Raw genomic sequence first — 21,015 nt, forward strand, 5'->3', positions numbered from 1 at the left:
ATTACTGAAGAACATAACATATCAACCATCTTCAATATTTTGAGTTTTTTTCCCAATTTTTTAAAGCACTTAATTCATATGATTTATAATAGGGATAATTACACTTTTTTTGTTAACAATAAATTTATAATTTTAGTCATTAAATTATATGTTTTTTTAAAAAAATTGGTTATGTTAATGTAAATTTACATTTTTAGTCCTATAAATTGTATGTATTTTTTAATTTTGGTTCTGTTTACAATGAATTTGCATTTTTAGTTTTGTAATTTGTATTTTTTTTCCATTTTGGTCCTCTTTGACGGACGTGGATGTTGACATAGATTTTTGAATAAAACTTCCATATATTTCGTGGTTTTTTAAAATATTATTTGAAATAAAATCTACAAAATCCAGTTAAAAAGAGGACAAAAAAAAAACATGCAAGTTATAGGACTTCAACTGCATATGCACCATTAACAAGACCAAAAATATAATAAACATGCAAGTTACAAGACTAAAAACATAAATTTATCTTAACATGACCAAAAACAAACATTCAAATTACAAGAATAAAAATATAAATTCATTGTTAGCATGTCAAAAATCTTCAATATTTGAGTTTTTGCCTAATTTTTTATAGCACTTAATTCATATGATTAATAATATACCATGTCAGTTTCAAATTTTAAAATATAAAAAATATATAATATTAATATTTAATTGTATTATTATAAAAAAACCCGAATTGGCTAAATTAATAATTTCAATTAATTCATAAAATAAATAATTTTGAAAAACATATATTATATATATATATATATCTATATCCCTTCAATATCATAAATTAATAATAATTTTTTAAAATTATAAACGTAATAGGACAACCTATTAAACCATGATTCTGATATTTTTGTTTTTCTTAAAATTTAAATTTTGGTGGATTCATCTCTAACTATTTTATTACATCTAAAAGGTCTGATATTGCATTTTTAAAATTACAACAATAATTGTGAAGATTATGTTGTTTCTTTTGCGCATAATTAGTTCTAGAGTTATGTGTACTCACATTAAATAAATTTTATTTGATTAGAAAATTACTATAATATAATATTATTTATTATTAAAATTCTACCAATCACTTTTTTTTACAAATATACATGATTAGATTTAAATGGAACAAGAAAGTATTAATTTATCAATTAATTTAATATTATCTTACAAATAAAATTTCACGGTTTTTAAATTAGAGTAAGTTTCTTGTGAGAGAATCTCACGAATATTTATCTGTGAAACGAGCAAACTCTATCGATATTCAAAATAAAAAGTAATATTTTGTCATAGATGACCCAGATAAAAATATATCTTATAAAATATAACATGAGATCGTCTCAGACAAATTTTTCACTGTTATCTATGCCAACACACACTGTGGGCAAAACCACCAATAGAAACGAATGGCTAGATTTCAGCCTCAGCAAAATCTAACAATGGCGACGCTCTCCTCCCTCCAAACAAACCCCAATTCTTCGTCGAATCGAATCTACGCCATATCCTGGCGAGCCCCTTTGCACCATCGTTCCTCTGCTTGCCGCCGCTTCTGCAGAGCTCCGCGCACCCGGCGCAAACCCAGTGGCGTTTATTCCTTATTCGCGCCTACATGGAGGAATCCCGCCTCCATTTCTGGTTTCGTCAGCAAATTATACGGGCGCACTTCCGGTAGTTGGGCTACTCGCCAGAATCGTCAGTGGATGAAGGAGGCGTGGGAGGAGATCTCATCGATTTTGCTGATTCAGAAGGAGAGTGGGGAAGAAGTGTTCGGTGAATGATTCCAGAGCTTTCTATGACTTCCAGGATCGACACGGGAAGGTACTTTGTTGCTAACTTCCGATTTCGGGTTTTGTTTCACTTGATTTTATGGTGAAAAACAGGAGAAATTGAGGTGGGATTGGTTTAGACAGGGGAGCCTCTGAAATGTACTGATGTGCTGCTGGCTAGCTGCGGTTGGAGCTGGTTTGCCTCAAGATCTGAAGAATACTGGAAGGAGTAGCCAGGCTTCGGATTTCGGATTGATATCGAATTCGAAGAGGAAAATTTCATTGCAATGATGAATCAAGCAAGAGAGGTTAGTATTCTCTTGTTACTTCATTAGTTTGAATCGAAAGGTCATGATCAAATCAATATGAAGTTTGAATTTTTCCCCTTCTAAGGGATTGGTTGTGTTCACTTGCAGAGGCGAGCGAAGTCGAGCGGCGTCCTTGTCCCCACAATTCCTATGGAAATTCGAGCAGAGAAAGCTGTAGAAGCCATTTACGTCTGTTGCTTAAGGGGAGATCCTATAGAAGAAGAGGACGTAGCAGATCTATCTATAATCCTCAATGCTGTCTTCCCCGCCGTGGGGCAACGAGAGATGGATAGAATTGTGAAAGAGAAGGTCAAAAGACTCGCGGAAGGAACCGATGAAATCAATGTTCCAGAGGCTAAGCCATTACCAAAAGAAGCTGCGCAGCTGCAAATGAAGGACTTGCAGTTTCTAAGAGAAGGGGCAGATACGACTTAAGGGCTTGTGTTCACTGAATTCGATGTTAAAGCCAAAATATTTTGGAAATGAATGTAATGTTGCGGATGAATAACTCGAAAATGGAGCTTAGAATGAGGGGAAAAAAACTGTGTTTCTGCTGAATTAAGAGTTTCGATTCTTAGATATTTGATCCTCAATGGCCCAAAATGGTTTCATGGGATTTATAATTCTTGGGACCAAGTTGCAAATGTCAAAACAGAAAAAGAATTGAAATAAAAGTATCTCGCCTTGTATGCTGAGGATCGGAAGAATGGAGATCCATTATTATCATGAGCACTTCATGCACGAGTAACGACTCGAAAGATTATCAGCACACACGATCTAATAATTAAATTGGAGAAATATCACAAATTGAGGTGGTACAATTTGATATCTAACAAGATCTGACTAATAATAAAATCATAATCACTTGAAGATAGTAGTCGTTCTTATATTACTAAAAACAATGGTTTGATTAATCCACATTTACGTTCGCGTAGGTTGAGGAAGTAGATCCACGGTGATCGTGGAAGATGGGCCAAACAGTTGGGGGAATGTATACAAAAGCTGAAAGAATCATCAGAAGAGGCCGCCGACAATTTCATAAACTCAAAATTACAGCAAAAAAACTCTGCCAATTTCATAAAATTTATCCTAATAATGTCGCATATTTCACGTATATTTTCTTTTGTTTCCTTCAAGTTTTAGCATATTCCTCAAGCTTTTCCAATTCTAGTTGTAAAAACTTTATTTCAATTTATAATAGCATAATTAAATTATATGTTGTTCATGGATTTCTTCTGCAAATTTCACCAGATTCTTTTTTCAAATTTTGGTTTTGTGGCATGTCAAAAGAGTTCCAAATCAAGATTCACGTCGTTTGATCATAGGAGTCAGGTTATTTCACAACTTTGGCACGATTCAGCCCCTGACACGCTCGCAGTTTTTATGTGCAATGGTTTTGGGACGTTTGTAGGGACATGAAGATACGTTCAAAGCTTATTGAGAAGCATGCAAGAATTCACAATCACAAGGGAAGGATCATGCCGCAAGGAAGAGAAGAAACACTGAAAATGATAAAAGGAAATTGCAAAGTCCAGCATGTTTATGAACAACTGGAAGGGAATGCAATTAGTAGAAACTTGGAATGAACATATGATTTATGATTATTCAGATTCATATAACGACTTTTTACAAAATAAGATATGGAATTCTCAGGCAACTTCTTTCGAAAAATATTAAAGGAATTAGATGATAAATAAATATTGAGATAGTTCAATTCAACGACTGAATGCACAAATAAATTATTGGGAACATGTAGAATATGCTAATCATAATTTTTTCATATTTATATGGTTGTGTTTCTGGAGATGAAATGCGGATTCCTTAAGTCTTTTTTTATAGAGAAAACGAGGTAAAATTTAGATAAAAAATACGGCAGAAAGATGCTAAGCCACATGAATGTGATGCATTGTTTGATGGGGAATACATGATTTCTGATTCAGATCCATATAATTATGTTTCAAAATAAGTCATGTGTGTTTAACGTGAAAGGCTAGAGCAAAGATTTGGGGAAAAAAAAAGGATCGGGTGGAAGATTTTTTCATAACATGGTGAAATATAAAAAAGAGCACCCCTGAAAAAATTTTATGAGGAACCTTCAGTTCGTCATGTTACTTCAGACCTGAATTATGAGGAAAGAAATTGGATTTTACGATGTCATGATTCATAAAGTGTTTAGAAGAACAAATGAGTTGTATGACAGAAAATGTTAGCAAGATTATGACGACCACGGTGAGGGGATTTGAAGAAGTCATGAATATCAGCAGAATTCTGACCAAGGGAAAGAAGGCCATAATAGTGCCAACAAGGAAAACACCATGAGAGGAGAATCATTATGAGATTGTGAGGCATATGATAATTATATTTTTAAGAATTTATTTTATATGGCACAAATATGAGAGAAGAAATTGAAATCCAAATTGTGATCATATAAAATTAGATTTTGCCCAGAAAAATGTCTCATAAACAAATATGAAGAGTTAAATATTTCAAAGATTTTATTGAGTAACGTGGATAGCTCGATGACAAAATAGAAGAAAATGATGCATTGTTTAATCAAGAAAACAACTGCAATATATACAAAAAATAGGGAAGAAGAATACAAAGAAATAATAAAAATATATTAGATTTTACAACCCATCCAACCAATTTTTACCCCAATTATAGTTAGTTCATTTGAAACTTAAAAACTGAAAATCAAAATTATGACAGCTCATTTCAGTAGTTCAATAAACTCTCTCCATTTTGCCATATTCTTCCGTCGATCCCAAAATATTTGACCCACCGTCACAGTCATGCCTTCACCAATGCAGTTGTCGTCATCGTCATCGTCACCGTCACCGTCGCCGCCGCCGCCGGGGTTCTTAGCCGGTGAAGGTAACAAAATTTCTCTTTCTATTCCTTTATTTAAAATAAAATTTATCATTTAATATTCAGAAATATTTTGTATTCCGTCGATCCCAAAAAATTTATTCTATCCTCTAGGTGTTATGCTGTACTATGCCACATCACATAATTCTTTTTATGTAATCAGATGGCCCATTAAGATATTTGGTTATTTTGTGTGGGAAATATATTATTCTCTTATTTTTCCTTCGAAAAAATCAATCTGAAATGTAGGGGAAAAATTTGACAACGTTGGACTTGAATAAATTAAAAAGATGGATGGGTCAAGACATCTTATGACATGTGAAATTCTATATAAAATGCACAAAAGAATTAGAGGAAAAATGAAAACCAAGAGATGATAATTGCAAGAGGGGGAGGATATATATATACACTATTTTATTAAATTTGAGATACTTAACTAACTTTGGTGTCATGGTCTGTTTTAATAATTATATATATTAATAAAATGTTCAAATTTTATTGCAAATTATATGTAGTTCAGTGGATAGAGTTATTGTTTTTTGAGTTTAGGTTATAGGTTCAATTCTCACTGAGGTCATTTTTTTTTATTCTTTTATTTTTCAATTTATTTTTTAAATTTATATACAAAATTACAGTGTAATCTCTCGCTATTTCTTATAATTATATTTTGATCATCATTTAAATATAAACCAAATGAATTATAAAAAATATTATACAAGCACGCAACGCTTGTGTCGATGCACTAATATATATATATATATTTGTAACCTCAGACCCACTTTTTAACCTAATTTAACAAAATGTAACTAATAAATAAAGGTTTCATGGGAAGAGGTGCTCGACAAATAAGAAACAAATTAGTTCAAACAAACACGTTCATCCTGCCATAAGTAGGGGGCATAATTCGGTTAAAACCCAGAAAACCGACCGAACCGAAAATTACGGTTTAAACGGTTCGGTTTTTCAGCCGGTTTCGGTATTTTTCAAAAAAAGATTAGGCTTTTCGGTTCCCCAAAACCGAAAAAAATCGAACTGATAGAAAATTATTTAATTAAATGCTAAAAATTATATTTTTATAAAGTATTTATCATTTTAATAATTTACTCATATTTTATGAATTATGTATCATATATTTGAGCCTTTAACATATTTTTTATATTTAGCAGTAACAAGTTATTTTGTTTAATTATCGGAATGACTTCTTTGATATTGAAACAATTTATGTTTATTGTCGTTGAGTATATATTTGTGTTGCATTAATCAAGTGATGTCTCGTATTAATATTAGATCTTAACAAAATTTTGGTATTGATTTTTATATTTTTTAGTTTTCATTTTAGATTTAAAAATCATAATTATTTTAATCTATTGTTATTTTTCTTTGTCTCGCAAACTAATATTTGCATTTGCAAAGAATCAATTCAATTAATTTCTAAAATCAAACTTAATAGACCAAAATAATCTGGTTCGATTTCGGATCAAATATTTTCAAAACCTAAACTGAACGTGGTAGAGCAAAATCGGACCAAACTGATGCGCACCCGTAATCATAAGTGGTAACATTTTGGTTCAACAAAAATATTCTAAAATATATTTACCTTTCACGGCGAAAAAACACCGGTAGCGTCTTCGCCACCGATGATAGAAGCAACGAGCATAACGAAGGCGTGACTGTGACGGTGGCTCAATTGTTTGGAGATCGACGAAAGGCAACGACACAATGAAGAGAGTTTTGAGCTACTGAATTGAGCTGACAAAATATTTCCGAATGTTATATGATAAATTTATTTAAATAAAGAACATGAGTAGGAAGAGAATTTGTTTTACCTTCACCGGAAAAGAATTCAGCGGCAACGGCGGTGGCGTAGAGTGATGGTGACGACAACTGCGTTGGTGAAGGCGTGAGTGTGATGGTAGATCAAATATTTGGGGATCGATGGAAGTCAATTGCAAAATAATGTCTCATTTTGTAGGACCGAGCGCTTGCTGCTTTACCAAAAGCTATAATTAGTGGTAATAGTACAGATCAAATCTTTTAAACCGTACAGCAGCTCAAGCACCACGGTTCGATTGATCTACCAAGCAAGGACAATTATTGCACCTTTAAGGCCCGAGATTTTATCATTTTAGCCCTAGATTATTTAATTTATGAATTTTGGAATGTTAAGTCATATTCCATAGTGTTACAATTCCATAGGATTGAAATTGAATTAAAAAGAGTTGTGAGGACCAAATTGCAAATAGTAAAGATTTCAGGGGCTAAAGTGCAATTAATGGGATTTGGGTGGGACACTTGTCTTCACCATGCAACTTAAATGTTAATCTTTCATTTCCAACTTCAGAATTCAGCGGAGAAGGCACCGAGATTCCATTGAAAACCCTCAAGCTTCATTTTATTTTAGAATCGTGATTTTGAAAGATCCGGTTATCAGATTTTTGATCCGAACACAGTTCTGTGATTCTCTCGTCGACAGCTACTACAGGACGTAAGTTTTATTGATTTCTGATATGATTTGAAATTATGATTTTGAGGAATTGTGATTTGATTATTATTATGTGTTCTGGTGATATCAGTAATCGTATATTCGAAGTCAGATCGAAGAACAGATTGTTTATGCAATTGTTATGATTTTCAGAATGAATATGATTGAGATATACAGATTTGGTATTGAAATTGCGATTATTGATTAATTATGGATTGTATTGGCTATTGGTTATGAATTGTAATTGATATCTCGTATTGTTGAGTTACCGGGGACATCATTCTAGTGCCGCTATGCCGTTGATTTTGAATCAGATTAAGATTGATCAGAACATATTTGATTTGGATGGTATACTGATATTGTACCTGTCGAATATGTCATTTCAGATTGTATTGACAGCTTTGAATTCAGAACTTCCATTTCTTCAGACCGAGACTACGAAAAGAAAGGTATAAATCAATGTTGAACCGGGAGAATGACTCGAGTGAGATAGAACTTGAGTTTCCCAAAACCACATACTTATTTGCTATTGTTTTCAGATATTTGAATTCATTGCATTTATATATGCTTGTTCTATTGATTTATAGAAAGCATGGATTAGACGATTGATTTGAGATAGAGTCTTTGGCAGATGTGCCAAGTCGTGACAGAGTTATTGGCAGAGGTGCCAGGTCACTGGACGTTTGGTTTATATCGATGTTGCTTAGAATGCAGATCAGCTTCTATTGCAGATATTCGATATAGTGTACCAAAGTCTGGGAATAAGAACGTACCACCATCTAGCTGAGGAGAGTAGGTGAATTGTTGCGTTCTTATTCAACCGGGATCCCTAGACTAGGCCAGATTGAGTCGAGTCAAAGAATAAGAGTCAGAGCTTGATTTACAAACTTGTATCGATTATGTTTCATAGATTATGTTACATGTTTGTATCGATTTATGTTTCAGATTATGATTCATGATTTTAATAAATGTTTATGATTTTATACATTGCATGCATACATTGTTTATACTGAGAATTCTATTCTCACCGGAGTTATCCGGCTGTTGTTGTGTTTGTATGTGTGCATAACAACAGGTGGGACAGGATCAGGATCAAGAAGAGAATGAGAGATGGTGATTAAAGTGGTGATTTCGGACTTAGACGTAGAACTAGTAGTTTATCACTGGTTATGTGATTGAGATGACACTAGTTTGTTTATGATTGTACTTTGAACAGATTTTGTACTTTAGATCATGATGTAGATATTTCACTGATCGTGTATTTAAATAAAATGGAATATAACTTGTTGTATAGATTTGTACACTTGTTTATACAGGGCCCAATTAAAAAAAAATTAGACTCGGTTTAATTAATTGATCCAATTATTCCCAAAGAACGATTAAGAAGATGATTAGCGTCTGGGTCCCCACAACAGGTGGTATCAGAGCGATAGATCCTTTAGATTGAGATAGAATAGAGTGAGCGGGGTATATTGAGTTTTCTTTCCTGCTTCTGAATGGCTAGCATGTTTTATTACTTTAAATATTACATGTTTACCTGATTATCTGATTTGATTGGTAACTCGTATTATTGAGAATGAATCAGAACCGATTCTTGATCAGAGGAGGACTGAAACATATTTAATGAGATTTCAGTCATTCCATCCACCGACTCTGAAGGGTACTGATACTTCGGTTGACTGCGAGAACTGGCTTGATGATATTGAGATGTTATTTGATTCACTTGACTATACTGATGAGCGCAGAGTTAGACTGATTGGGCACCAGTTGCATGACGTCGCAAAGAATTGGTGGCTCACAACAAAGAAGGCCTTGGAGTATCGAGGTACAGTGATTACTTGGAAAGTGTTTAAAAATGAATTTTATCAAAGATTCTTTCCAGTATCGTACAGAAAGGACAAGGGTGCAGAGTTTGCAAACTTGAGACAAAGTTAATTGAATATTGAAGAGTATGTGGCCAAGTTCTCTACCCTATTACGATTTGCTCCACATGTAGCTGAGAATGACGAAGCTGTTGCTGGTCAATTCATTAATGGCCAGAATCCTGAAATCTTTACATTGGTGAACACTGGGAGACCGAATAACTTTGCTGATTCCTTGAACAGAGTAAAGGGAGCCGAAGCCAGTCTGATTAGACAGAACGGAGCTTCGTATATCACACTAGCACCGAGACCACAGCAACCACCTTCAATGCAGTTCCAACAACCCCCTCCCAGATTTGAGAGTGGCAGCAGCAGCAGTGGCAAGAGAGATCAGCTGAAAGCCAGAGGGAAACATTTTAAGAAGTCAGGGAGCAGTTCATCTAGCTCCAGTGGTTCCCAACAGAGTTATACAGGGGCCTATTGCAGAACTTGTGGTGGAAGACATCCCACAGAACAATGCTGAGGAGTTTTTGGCGTTTGCAACATTTGTAAACAGCCAGGACATTTTGCCAGAGTCTGTCCACAGAGAGATTCTCAGAGATCCCAGGGTGCAGAATCATCTGGATCAGTAGCTCAGACTGGTACACGACCATCTGCTGTTCACTCTTTCCAGCCAGCACCATTTACCCAGTCACAGCTGAGGCCTGGAGGAAGCCAGACTGTTAGCCAGCCTCCTAGACAGCAGGCCAGAGTTTTGCTTTGAATGAAGAACAGGCCCAGGACGCACCTGATGATGTTGTTGCAGGTAACTGTTCTCTTTGTGGTTAACCTACTTATGTATTGATAGATACTGGTGCATCTCATACATTCATTCATATCTGAGCGATTTGCATTAATGCATTCCTTGCCTGTTGAGTCATTATTTACTGTAGTAACTGTCTCTTCGCCTTTAGGGAGAGGTCTTATATCAGTGATATCTGTTAGATCTTGTATGCTGCGGTATGATGAGCATGAGATTGAGTTAGATTGTATTGTACTTGGGTTGTCTGATTTTGATTGCATTATCGGTATTGATATGCTAACCAAGTACAGAGCTACCGTTGATTGTTTCCATAAGATCGTGAGATTCAGACCTGACATGGCCGATGAGTGGAAATTCTATGGTAAGGGTTCTAGAGCTAGAATTCCTTTTATATCTGCGTTATCTATGACTCGATTGTTACAGAAAGGAGCAGAGGGATTCCTTGTGTATTCAGTAGACGTACTGAATACGAGCCCCGCATTAGCAGATTTGCCAGTGGTATGTGAGTTTGCTGACGTCTTCTCAGATCAGATTCCGGGCTTGCCTCCAGTAAGAGAGCTAGACTTCAGTATCGAATTGGTACTAGGTACCGTTCCGATTTCTAGGGCTCCATACAGAATGGCACCGATAGAATTGAAAGAGTTGAAAAATCAGTTGGAAGATTTACTGGCCAAGGGTTACATCAGACCGAGTGTTTCTCCTTGTGGTGCTCCAGTACTGTTTGTGAGAAAGAAAGATGGTTCAATGAGACTTTGCATTGACTACCGGCAACTGAACAAGGCTACGGTAAAGAACAAATATCCCTTGCCTCGCATTGATGATTTGTTTGATCAGTTGCAGGGTTCTTCTGTATATTCCAAGATCGATCTGAGATCTGGATATCATCAGCTGAGAGTCAGAAACTCTGATATCTCAAAGACAGCTTTCAGAACCAGGTATGGACACTATGAGTTTATTGCCATGCCATTTGGTCTTACAAATGCTCCAGCTGTATTATGGGATTGATGAACCGTGTGTTTCAGAAATATCTTGATGAGTTTGTGATTATTTTCATTGATGATATTCTGATATATTCGAAAAATATGATTGACCATGCTGAACATTTGAGAATTGTTTTGAGAACATTGAGGGCTGAGAAATTATATGCCAAACTGTCCAAATGTGAGTTTTGGTTGAAATAGGTTGTATTTCTGGATCACATCATATCTGGTGATGGGATTTCTATTGATCCTAGTAAAGTCGAGGCCATGATCAGTTGGTCGAGACCGACATCTGTGCCAGAGATACGTAGCTTTATGGGTTTAGCAGGATATTATCGACGATTCATTAAAGATTTCTCCAGTATTGCTAAACCTATTACGCAGCTGACTCAGAAGAATGCTCCATTTGTTTGGTCAGAGAAGTGTGAATCCAGTTTTCTAGAGTTGAAGAAGAGATTGACCAGTGCTCCGGTGTTGACGATTCCTTCAGGTACTGGTGATTTCGTTGTTTATTGTGATGCTTCTCACAGAGGATTGGGTTGTATTTTGATGCAGCGAGGGCATGTTATTGCATATGCTTCGAGACAGTTGAAGCCACATGAGACTTGATACCCGATTCATGATCTTGAATTGGCTGCTATCGTGTTTGCATTGAAGATATGGCGACACTATCTGTACGGTGAGAAGTTTGAGATATATTCTGATCATAAAAGCTTGAAATATCTGTTTTCACAGTCTGAATTGAATATGAGGCAACGAAGATTGCTTGATTTGTTGAAAGATTTTGATTGTGAAATCAAATATAATCCGGGAAAGTCGAATGCAGCAGCTGATGCACTGAGTCGAAATGTATGTTCTTTATCCTTATCGACTATTGGTGTTTCAAATTTGATTGAAGATTGTTGTCTTTCTAGATTAGTATTTGAGACAGATTGTCAATCTTTGAGATTGTATGCTATTCAAGCTGAGCCAAAACTGATTGTTAGAATCAAAGAAGCACAGAAAGTAGATCAGAATGTTCAGAACTCGATGTTGATGGTCAGATCAGGTCATCAATCAGAATATCAGGTTCGTGATGATGTACTATATATGAATAATCGTATTGTTGTGCCGGATGTTTCAGAGTTGAGACAGCAGATATTGACAGAAGCGCACAACAGTCGATTTAGCATTCATCTTGGTGGCAGAAAAATGTATAATGATTTGAAAAGACGGTTTTGGTGGAAACATATGAAATCAGATGTCACAGATTTTGTATCTAAATGTTTGAATTGCCAACAGGTGAAAACAGAGAGAAAAAAACCAGGAGGTCTACTGCATAGCTTATCGATTCCAGAATGAAAATGGGATCACATTTTCATGGATTTTGTGACGCAATTACCGCGATCCTCCCTAGGTTGTGATGCGATTTGGGTCGTTATTGACAGATTGACCAAATCAGCATGTTTTATTCCGTACAGAATGATGTACAGATATGAACAGATGGCAGAGATTTATGTCAGAGAAGTGGTCAGATTGCATGGTGTGCCGAAGTCGATTGTATCAAATCGTGATCCTCGATTTACTTCACACTTTTGGCACAGTTTGCAGCAGGCTCTGGGTAATACATTACATTTGAGTACTGCATATCATCCTCAGACAGACGATCAGTCAGAGAGGACTATCCAGACATTGGAGGATATGCTTAGAGCTGTAGTGCTAGATTTTGGCACTAGTTGGCAAGATTCTTTGCCACTTTGTGAGTTTTCTTATAAGAACAACTATCAGACGAGTATAGAGATGGCACCGTTTGAAGCGTTGTATGGCAAGAAGTGCAGATCCCCTCTCTATTGGGATGATATCTCTGAGGTACCTGAGTTTGGACCCGATATGATTAGAGATATGACCGAAAAAGTGAAGCTGATTCAGAAAAGAATGAAGACAGCTCAGGACAGACATGCCAAATATGCGAATATTCGACGCCGACCTCTAGAGTTTGAGCAAGGAGATAGAGTATTTTTGAAGATTTCTCCTTTCAGAGGCGTTATCAGATTTGGCAAACGAGGGAAGTTGTCTCCTCGTTACATTGGTCCTTATGAGATTCTGGAGAAGATTGGTACTCGTGCTTATCGACTTGCTCTTCCACCTTCTCTATCTGTAATACATGATGTCTTTCATGTTTCTATGCTGCGGAAATATCTCCCTGATGATTCTCATATTATTCAGCCAGACGAGGCCGAACTTGATGAAAGTCTGAGTTATGTTGAGAAACCTATTCAGATTCTTGATCGTAAAGAAAAGTAGCTCAGAATGAAGACTATTCCGCTTGTGAAAGTCCAGTGGAGTCGTCATGGCATTGAGGAAGCTACCTGGGAGACTGAATCAGATATGAGACAGGAATTCCCAGAGTTATTTTACTGATGTGAGTATTTTATTTTAGCTTCTGTTATATCTTCTTATCTTATGTGATTTGATTGTCTGCAATTTCGAGGAAGAAATCATGTCTCAGAGGGGGAGAATTGTAAGGCCCGAGATTTTATCATTTTAACCCGAGATTATTAATTTATGAATTTTGGAATGTTGAGTCATATTCCATGGTGTTACAATTCCATAGGATTGAAATTGAATTAAAAAGAGTTGTGAGGACCAAATTGCAAATAGTAAAGATTTCAGGGGCTAAAGTGCAATTAATGGGATTTGAGTGGGACACTTGTCTTCACCATGCAACTTAAATGTTAATCTTTCATTTCCAACTTCAGAATTCAGCGGAGAAGGCACTGAGATTCCATTGAAAACCCTCAAGCTTCATTTTATTTTAGAATCGTGATTTTGAAAGATCCGGTTATCAGATTTTTGATCCGAACACAGTTCTGTGATTCTCTCGTCGACAGCTACTACAGGACGTAAGTTTTATTGATTTCTGTTATGATTTGAAATTATGATTTTGGAGGAATTGTGATTTGATTATTATTATGTGTTCTGGTGATATCAGTAATCGTATATTCGAAGTCAGATCGAAGAACAGACTGTTTATGCAATTGTTATGATATTCAGAATGAATATGATTGAGATATACATATTTGGTATTGAAATTGCGATCATTGATTAATTATGGATTGTATTGGCTATTGGTTATTAATTGTAATTGATATCTCGTATTGTTGAGTTACCGGGGACATCATTCTAGTGCCGTTATGCCGTTGATTTTGAATCAGATTAAGATTGATCAGAACAGATTTGATTTGGATGGTATACTGATATTGTACCTGTCGAATATGTCATTTCAGATTGTATTGACAGCTTTGAATTCAGAACTTCCATTTCTTCAGACCGAGACTACGAAAAGAAAGGTATAAATCAATGTTGAACCGGGAGAATGACTCGAGTGAGATAGAACTTGAGTTTCCCAAAACCACATACTTATTTGCTATTGTTTTCAGATATTTGAATTCATTGCATTTATATATGCTTGTTCTATTGATTTTTAGAAAGCATGGATTAGACGATTGATTTGAGATAGAGTCTTTGGCAGATGTGCCAAGTCGTGACAGAGTTATTGGCAGAGGTGCCAGGTCACTGGACGTTTGGTTTATATTGATGTTGCTTAGAATGCAGATCATCTTCTATTGCAGATATTCGATATAGTGTACCAAAGTCTGAGAATAAGAACGTATCACCATCTAGCTGAGGAGAGTAGGTGAATTGTTGCGTTCTTATTCAACTGGGATCCCTAGACTAGGCCAGATTGAGTCGAGTCAAAGAATAAGAGTCAGAGCTTGATTTACAAACTTGTATCGATTATGTTTCATAGATTATGTTACATGTTTGTATCGATTTATGTTTCAGATTATGATTCATGATTTTAATAAATGTTTATGATTTTATACATTGCATGCATACATTGTTTATGCTGAGAATTCTATTCTCACCGGAGTTATCTGGATGTTGTTGTGTTTGTATGTGTGCATAACAACAGGTGGGACAGGATCAGGATCAGGATCAGGATCAAGAAGAGAATGAGAGATGGTGATTAAAGTGGTGATTCCGGAATTAGACGTAGAACTAGTAGTTTATCACTGGTTATGTGATTGAGATGACACTAGTTTGTTTATGATTGTACTTTGAACAGATTTTGTACTTTAGATCATGATGTAGATATTTCACTGATCGTGTATTTAAATAAAATGGAATATAACTTGTTGTATAGATTTGTACACTTGTTTATACAGGGCCCAATTAAAAAAAATTTAGACCCAGTTTAATTAATTGATCCAATTATTCCCAAAGAACGATTAAGAAGATGATTAGCGTCCGGGTCCCCACAGCACCCAACAATCTCCTCCCAATAATTGCACTCTTCGCAATCAATGGGAATCGAACCCGTGACCTTGGCTCTGATACCAATTGTAGGACCGAGCGCTTGCCGTTTTACCAAAAGCTATAACTTGTGGTAATTGTGCAACTCAAATCTTTTAAATCGCACAGCAGCTCAAGTATCATGGTTCGATCGCTCTACCGAGCAAGGACAATTATTGCACCCAACACTTTTGAACTACCGAAATGAACCGTCATAGATTAATTTTGATTTTCAATTTTTAGGTTGCCAACTATGATTGATTGGTGAGCTGCTTAAAAAATATAATATAACAAGTTTTTTGTGAAATCATCCGTGAAACAAGTTAATTTTATTATATTTTTAATTATAAATAATATTTTTTCACAATTCATTCATATAAATGATCTATTTTATAAAATTGATTATTAAAATTTTAAACCAAGATTTTCATATGGAGAATTTTTATACGAATATATCTAACTCTAAAATAAAATGTGAGAAATTGTCATGTAAATTGAGAAATATCGAATGAATTAATAGTAAATTAGATAATATCACAAAAAATTGTGAATAAAATATTGACACGTGCCAAAATCCACATGCGTGGAATATAACTTCTATTAAATGTTATGTCATGAAAGGAAAATAGAAAAGCTTCGAGAACTCGGAACGGAAAAGGGCCGCGACCGTGATTGACCGTAGTCATCAGAGTCGGCACGGCGTCGGCGCCTTCGATGGAGAGCATGGTGGCTACCAAATCACAGGAAGAGCAGTGGATGGTACAGGATCAAGTTTTTCGGATTTACGATCTCATCTGCAACCTTCCGCCCCACGCTCAATCAGTAAAGTTAGCTCCCTGCTACTCTCTGCGGTCAACTTTAGGGTTTATTTTACCTCAACAGCGTAATGATCATGCTTGTTTCTCGAAATTTCCTTACTTTTTAGTTTTCTGATTTTGTTTCTTCGTTTTGACATGTGAAATCAACAGCTTTGAGATTCGACGCGACAATCATGTTGAGTATCTCACCAAAAGCCTCAAACAACTTGGTCCCAATTTTGCAGTTTTGGATGCCAAGTACTCACCTCTCTCTTTTCCCTCTGACTTCTCAATCTCTCACTCTCGTCTCGTCATGTTATGAGTTGGCGCACCCAGCGGGGTTAGCGGGTGGTAACCCCACGAAAGGAAATCGATTTTGCTACCGTAATCTTGCTAAAAATGCGAAATTGGTCCCTTTATTGAGTTTATGGTCCGCCCCTTTAGTGTTGTGTGTGTGTTTGGCTGAAATGGTCTTCCGCTCTCACTTATATACTGAGTTTACTATCAAGAGTGTTGTCAAGCAAGGACCAATTAGTTTAGTTAAAATTACTCCTCGTTTTGACTCTGGATATAGTTGATGGGTAACTTGCTCTTGGGAGCATTTTGAAGAATTTAGTTCCCAATCCGAACTGGAGTTTCTGAACCATGTTTCTGTTGCTTATTGCTAGTCGGCCTTGGCTATGCTATTGGATCATTCACTCGATTGCTTTAATGGGCGATGGTGTTGATGACAAACTGGAAAATGATGTTGTTGAATTTCTCAACCGTTGCCAGGTTCTGGTTTTGTTTAGTTTGTTCTTTTATTCTTATTACATTGACTTTGTTATGATATATGCATGCTGGTTATGATGAGATTTAGCCACAGATTTATAAAAGTCACTAGCCTGTTACTGCGGCTACCAACTTTTCTTATAATGTGTTTGTTTTGTGATTCTATGCTGAAATATTCTAAATTTCTCTAGTACAATGTGGAAGAACGAACTTAGTGGAAATTCTATTGAAGGATTCCTGCTGTTATACAGAAATAATAAGTGGTCAAGTGTTGATTTTCATCATGAAACGAAGAAGAAAAATCAATGAAAAGTAGCATTGATAGATGACATCCCACTCAAATGAAGCATTTCTTTCTTCCACAGTACATTGAGTTTTTTTTCCTCTGCGTATGTGGCTTGAGTGTCGTATAGAGAAAGACATCAATGATAAAACAGGATAAAATATCATTTAAATGTAGATGATAATATAATAAGGGACATAACATAATGGCGCTGGAGCATTCGTATAGCAACCCCATTAAAGGATAATGATTTCTCCTTGTTGTATGTGTAAATGTCGGATTCTGTGTTTTCTTTGTTTCTATCAACTTTCTGATTATGCTTCTTGGATTTTCTGGATGATGATTTCACTGAATTGCTTTTTTCCCGTTTCATCTGTTATTAATGACAGGATCTTAACGGTGGATATGGTGGCGGCCCAGGTCAGGTATAATTACTCTTTGAAGCTTCAGATATAATTTTGTGCATCTCATATTCAGAGGTTAAATGATATTATGAGATTTACACTGATTTGACGTTCTTATTTTTTTAGAATAATTCGCCTACCTTATTTTCCTCTCAATGTCTGTGGAAATAAATTTTTAACTTGCTGCATGCACGAGTGGTTATTTATTGAGAACAATGGTATTTACGAAAGATCCATGCACTCGAAATATGGTTTTTGGGTGTCCTAAACTATCCAAGCAACGCAAGCTGTGAAAATGTTGTGCTTCAAACAAATTTTGTTCTCTTTTTCTGTGACAAACACAGTTTACTCTATACAATAAACATTAGCCTTTCTGTTATTGTAATTATGGTAACTAATTAAGGCTTATATTTATTTGATATAAACATTTTGCTGTTGAATTTTCTCTTATGTCAGATGCCTCATTTGGCAACAACTTATGCTGCAGTCAATACGCTTATTACTGTGGGTGGTGACATATCTTTGTCATCAATAAATAGGTGATCAAATTTTATTTTGTTGTAAAGTTTATTTTACTTATTTTTAATTTGTAATCAATTTTTACCTCAATGCGATTTTGTATTTCAGAAAAAATATTTACGAATTTTTCCTGCGAATGAAAGACAAAAGTGGTGGCTTTAGGTATGACACAATATCCATGATGTATCATTTGATAATAGTTTCTTTAATTTGATATCAGAATCTTCAGATCTTGAAAAGTTTTGTACTATAATGTGTGTCTGTGTATTGCTTGAAATTTTCCTTTTTTGTACTTCAGTTTCTCTAGAGTGATTCGTTATCTGTAAGTTTCATCTCCTCTCTGTTTCATCTCCTCTCTGTTTTAATATCTTCAGGATGCATGATGGTGGAGAAATAGATGTTCGTGCTTGCTACACTGCTATATCTGTAAGTTTGAGAGTTCAACATGCCTGTGGTCAAAGCATTGGGTATCAGTAACCGGGATGCTCAAAATATAGTAAAAGTACATAGTGTGTACTATAAAAATGAGAATGTCAATAGAAGTCGCATCCTCACGTCCATTAATATGAATTATATCAATTATAATGCCATTCAGAGAAAGAAGATTTTTATTAATCACTTCTTTATTTGTGTGGTCAACTTCGATATTTTCTTTCTTTTAGGTGGCCAGTGTTCTTAACATTTTGGATGATAGGCTGATTGAAAATGTCGGAGATTACATCTCAAGGTTTCACTTCGACTATTTATTTAACCTTACTATGTACTCATTTCTGAGGCTAAACACGTTGTTAACTCAGTTGTCAGACTTATGAAGGTGGAATTGCTGGTGAACCGGGTTCAGAAGCTCATGGTGGGTGAGTATGACTGCATAATGAACTACTTGATTTTGTCCACTTCCAGCTGATAGAAATGAAATATTTCATTCTTTTATGTTCCTGTTTATCTGATGAAGCCAACTTGTTTGGTCTTGTTATTTAAGGTATACTTTCTGTGGTTTAGCTGCAATGGTTCTGATTAATGATGTTCATCGTTTAAACCTGCCTAGTTTAATTGTAAGTACCTTGACTATTTACAAGATGATGATGTCATGTCACTCAGCTTCTTCATCTTCAGCTTAGTTAATACCAATATGATTGCTTCTTCATCAATTTATGTTCCAGAACTGGGTGGTATTCAGGCAAGGAGTGGAATGTGGATTTCAAGGCAGAACAAATAAATTAGTTGACGGATGCTATTCGTTTTGGCAGGTAAACGACAAGCCGGAGTTTCCTATATTGAGTCAGCCCACTTTCGAATTTTATCTATGGTTATTTAGTAATTTGTACCACACATGGTCTGCAACCAGGGAGGAACAGCTGCAATAATTCAGCGGTTACATTTGATCGTTAACAAACAGCTGGGCTTACCTTATGCCTTCAAACATGGCAGCAGTGTAGAGACTGGCAAATGTTCTGCAGATTCCGATTTTGCTGACAGGGATCAAGTTTCTGAAGGGGCTTCCTCCCCTGTAAATGATGTTTGCAGGCTTGAGCAAGAAGGTATGCAAAACCTTGCGGAGTGCAGACTATATTTTGTATGTGTATGTTTTCTTGTTTGTTGGGTTTTATCTCAGTAATTGTTTCATTTGTTGCGCTTTTTATTACCTTAGGTGCAGGAATATCTAATGCTTCTCATCCAATGGAGTTGACTAAGAATGGTGATAATTTTATCCGAGGACATATATGCATGAGACCTCTTTTCAACAGCATGGCGTTGCAGCAGTATATTCTTCTTTGCTCCCAGGTATTTTTCAATCATGATTGCATGCATAAGTTGCTTGATTTGACACTACTGCTCACTATATCAGCTGGATAAACTGATAATTGTTGAATAAATTAAACCCCCTGAATTATCTCCCGGTGAACGATCAAATGCTTGAATATAGACCGTAAAAGCCAAAAAAAATGCTAATGCTACAAGTGTAGTACACATTGTTGATCTGATCGAGCATTAAAATCTAATTGTCACCATAAATATTGCGACTGTCAGAAGAGAGAGAATGTCATTACTTTTGTTGATACATGTAATGGAAATCTTTGGTTTGTGCGAAATTTGCAGTTATGATCATGCTGAAATATTTTTCTCCTTGTTGTCATTCTATATTTTCAGTGTCATTACTATTGTGATATGGTACCGTTAAAAATTCAAATTTCATTCATCCATGTTATTTTACTAATCGCTCCCCGTGACCCATCACGCCGCCCTGATGAAATCTTGGGTCTGCCCCTGGGGACACCATACCCTATATGTTATGAGCTGTGATCTCTGATGCGATGAGGTCAATGCAGGAGGAGGCGGGTTTCAGAGACAAACCAGGGAAACATAGAGATCATTATCATACGTGCTATGTTCTAAGCGGATTATCCATATGCCATTATATTGGAATACAAAATGCCGACTCTCCACCTCTTCCAAGGGATATTTTGGGACCTTATTCCAATCTATTGGAACCTGTTCACCCTCTGTATAACATAGTGCTAGATAAATACTATGAAGCACATGAGTTCTTTGTGAGATCACAATTATAAGGATTTAGGTTTATCATACGCTGCTTTCTTCAGTTCTGTTCAGTATTAGATTGACATGGTAGTCGATAAAAATGTATCAGTGAGTGCAACAGTTCGAAGTGGAAAGCCGTCCCAGATATTAAACATAAATGAGGCGTAGTTCTCATTTAGTTTTTCTGCTTTTATCCAACCCTGCAAAGTGTGCATGAACTTTGACAAACGAATAATATATTTCAACATAATCCTCCATGTGTTTTTGTGCAGC

General features: G+C 35.7%; 1 protein-coding gene across 2 annotated transcripts; it reads left to right on the forward strand.

Annotated features, from left to right (window-relative positions):
- The first annotated feature begins 16,063 nt into the window (after window positions 1-16,063).
- On the forward strand, window positions 16,064-20,933 carry LOC142530883 (protein farnesyltransferase subunit beta-like). Of its 2 annotated transcripts, none has more exons than XM_075636780.1 (14): window positions 16,064-16,257; window positions 16,399-16,485; window positions 16,896-17,001; window positions 17,671-17,706; window positions 18,142-18,224; window positions 18,313-18,366; window positions 18,579-18,630; window positions 18,867-18,931; window positions 19,002-19,058; window positions 19,184-19,256; window positions 19,365-19,451; window positions 19,550-19,742; window positions 19,853-19,986; window positions 20,532-20,933. In XM_075636780.1, exons 1-14 carry the CDS (start codon window positions 16,145-16,147, stop codon window positions 20,769-20,771), a joined length of 1,380 nt encoding a protein of 459 aa, XP_075492895.1. In that variant the 5' UTR covers window positions 16,064-16,144; the 3' UTR covers window positions 20,772-20,933. The 2 variants fall into 2 exon arrangements, with proteins under 2 accessions (XP_075492895.1, XP_075492896.1); XM_075636781.1 differs by having other exon boundaries at window positions 19,859-19,986.
- The last annotated feature ends 82 nt before the right edge of the window (window positions 20,934-21,015 follow it).

Source organism: Primulina tabacum, chromosome 17 (genome assembly GCF_025594145.1).
Source record: "Primulina tabacum isolate GXHZ01 chromosome 17, ASM2559414v2, whole genome shotgun sequence".
NCBI lineage: Eukaryota > Viridiplantae > Streptophyta > Magnoliopsida > Lamiales > Gesneriaceae > Primulina > Primulina tabacum.

Coding starts and splice junctions, on each gene's coding strand:
- LOC142530883 (XM_075636780.1), top strand. CDS start 16,145: ATGGAGAGCATGGTGGCTACCAAATCACAGGAAGAGCAGTGGATGGTA. Junction 16,258..16,398: donor CCCCACGCTCAATCAGTAAA/GTTAGCTCCCTG, acceptor TGAAATCAACAG/CTTTGAGATTCGACGCGACA. Junction 18,932..19,001: donor GTCGGAGATTACATCTCAAG/GTTTCACTTCGA, acceptor TTGTTAACTCAG/TTGTCAGACTTATGAAGGTG.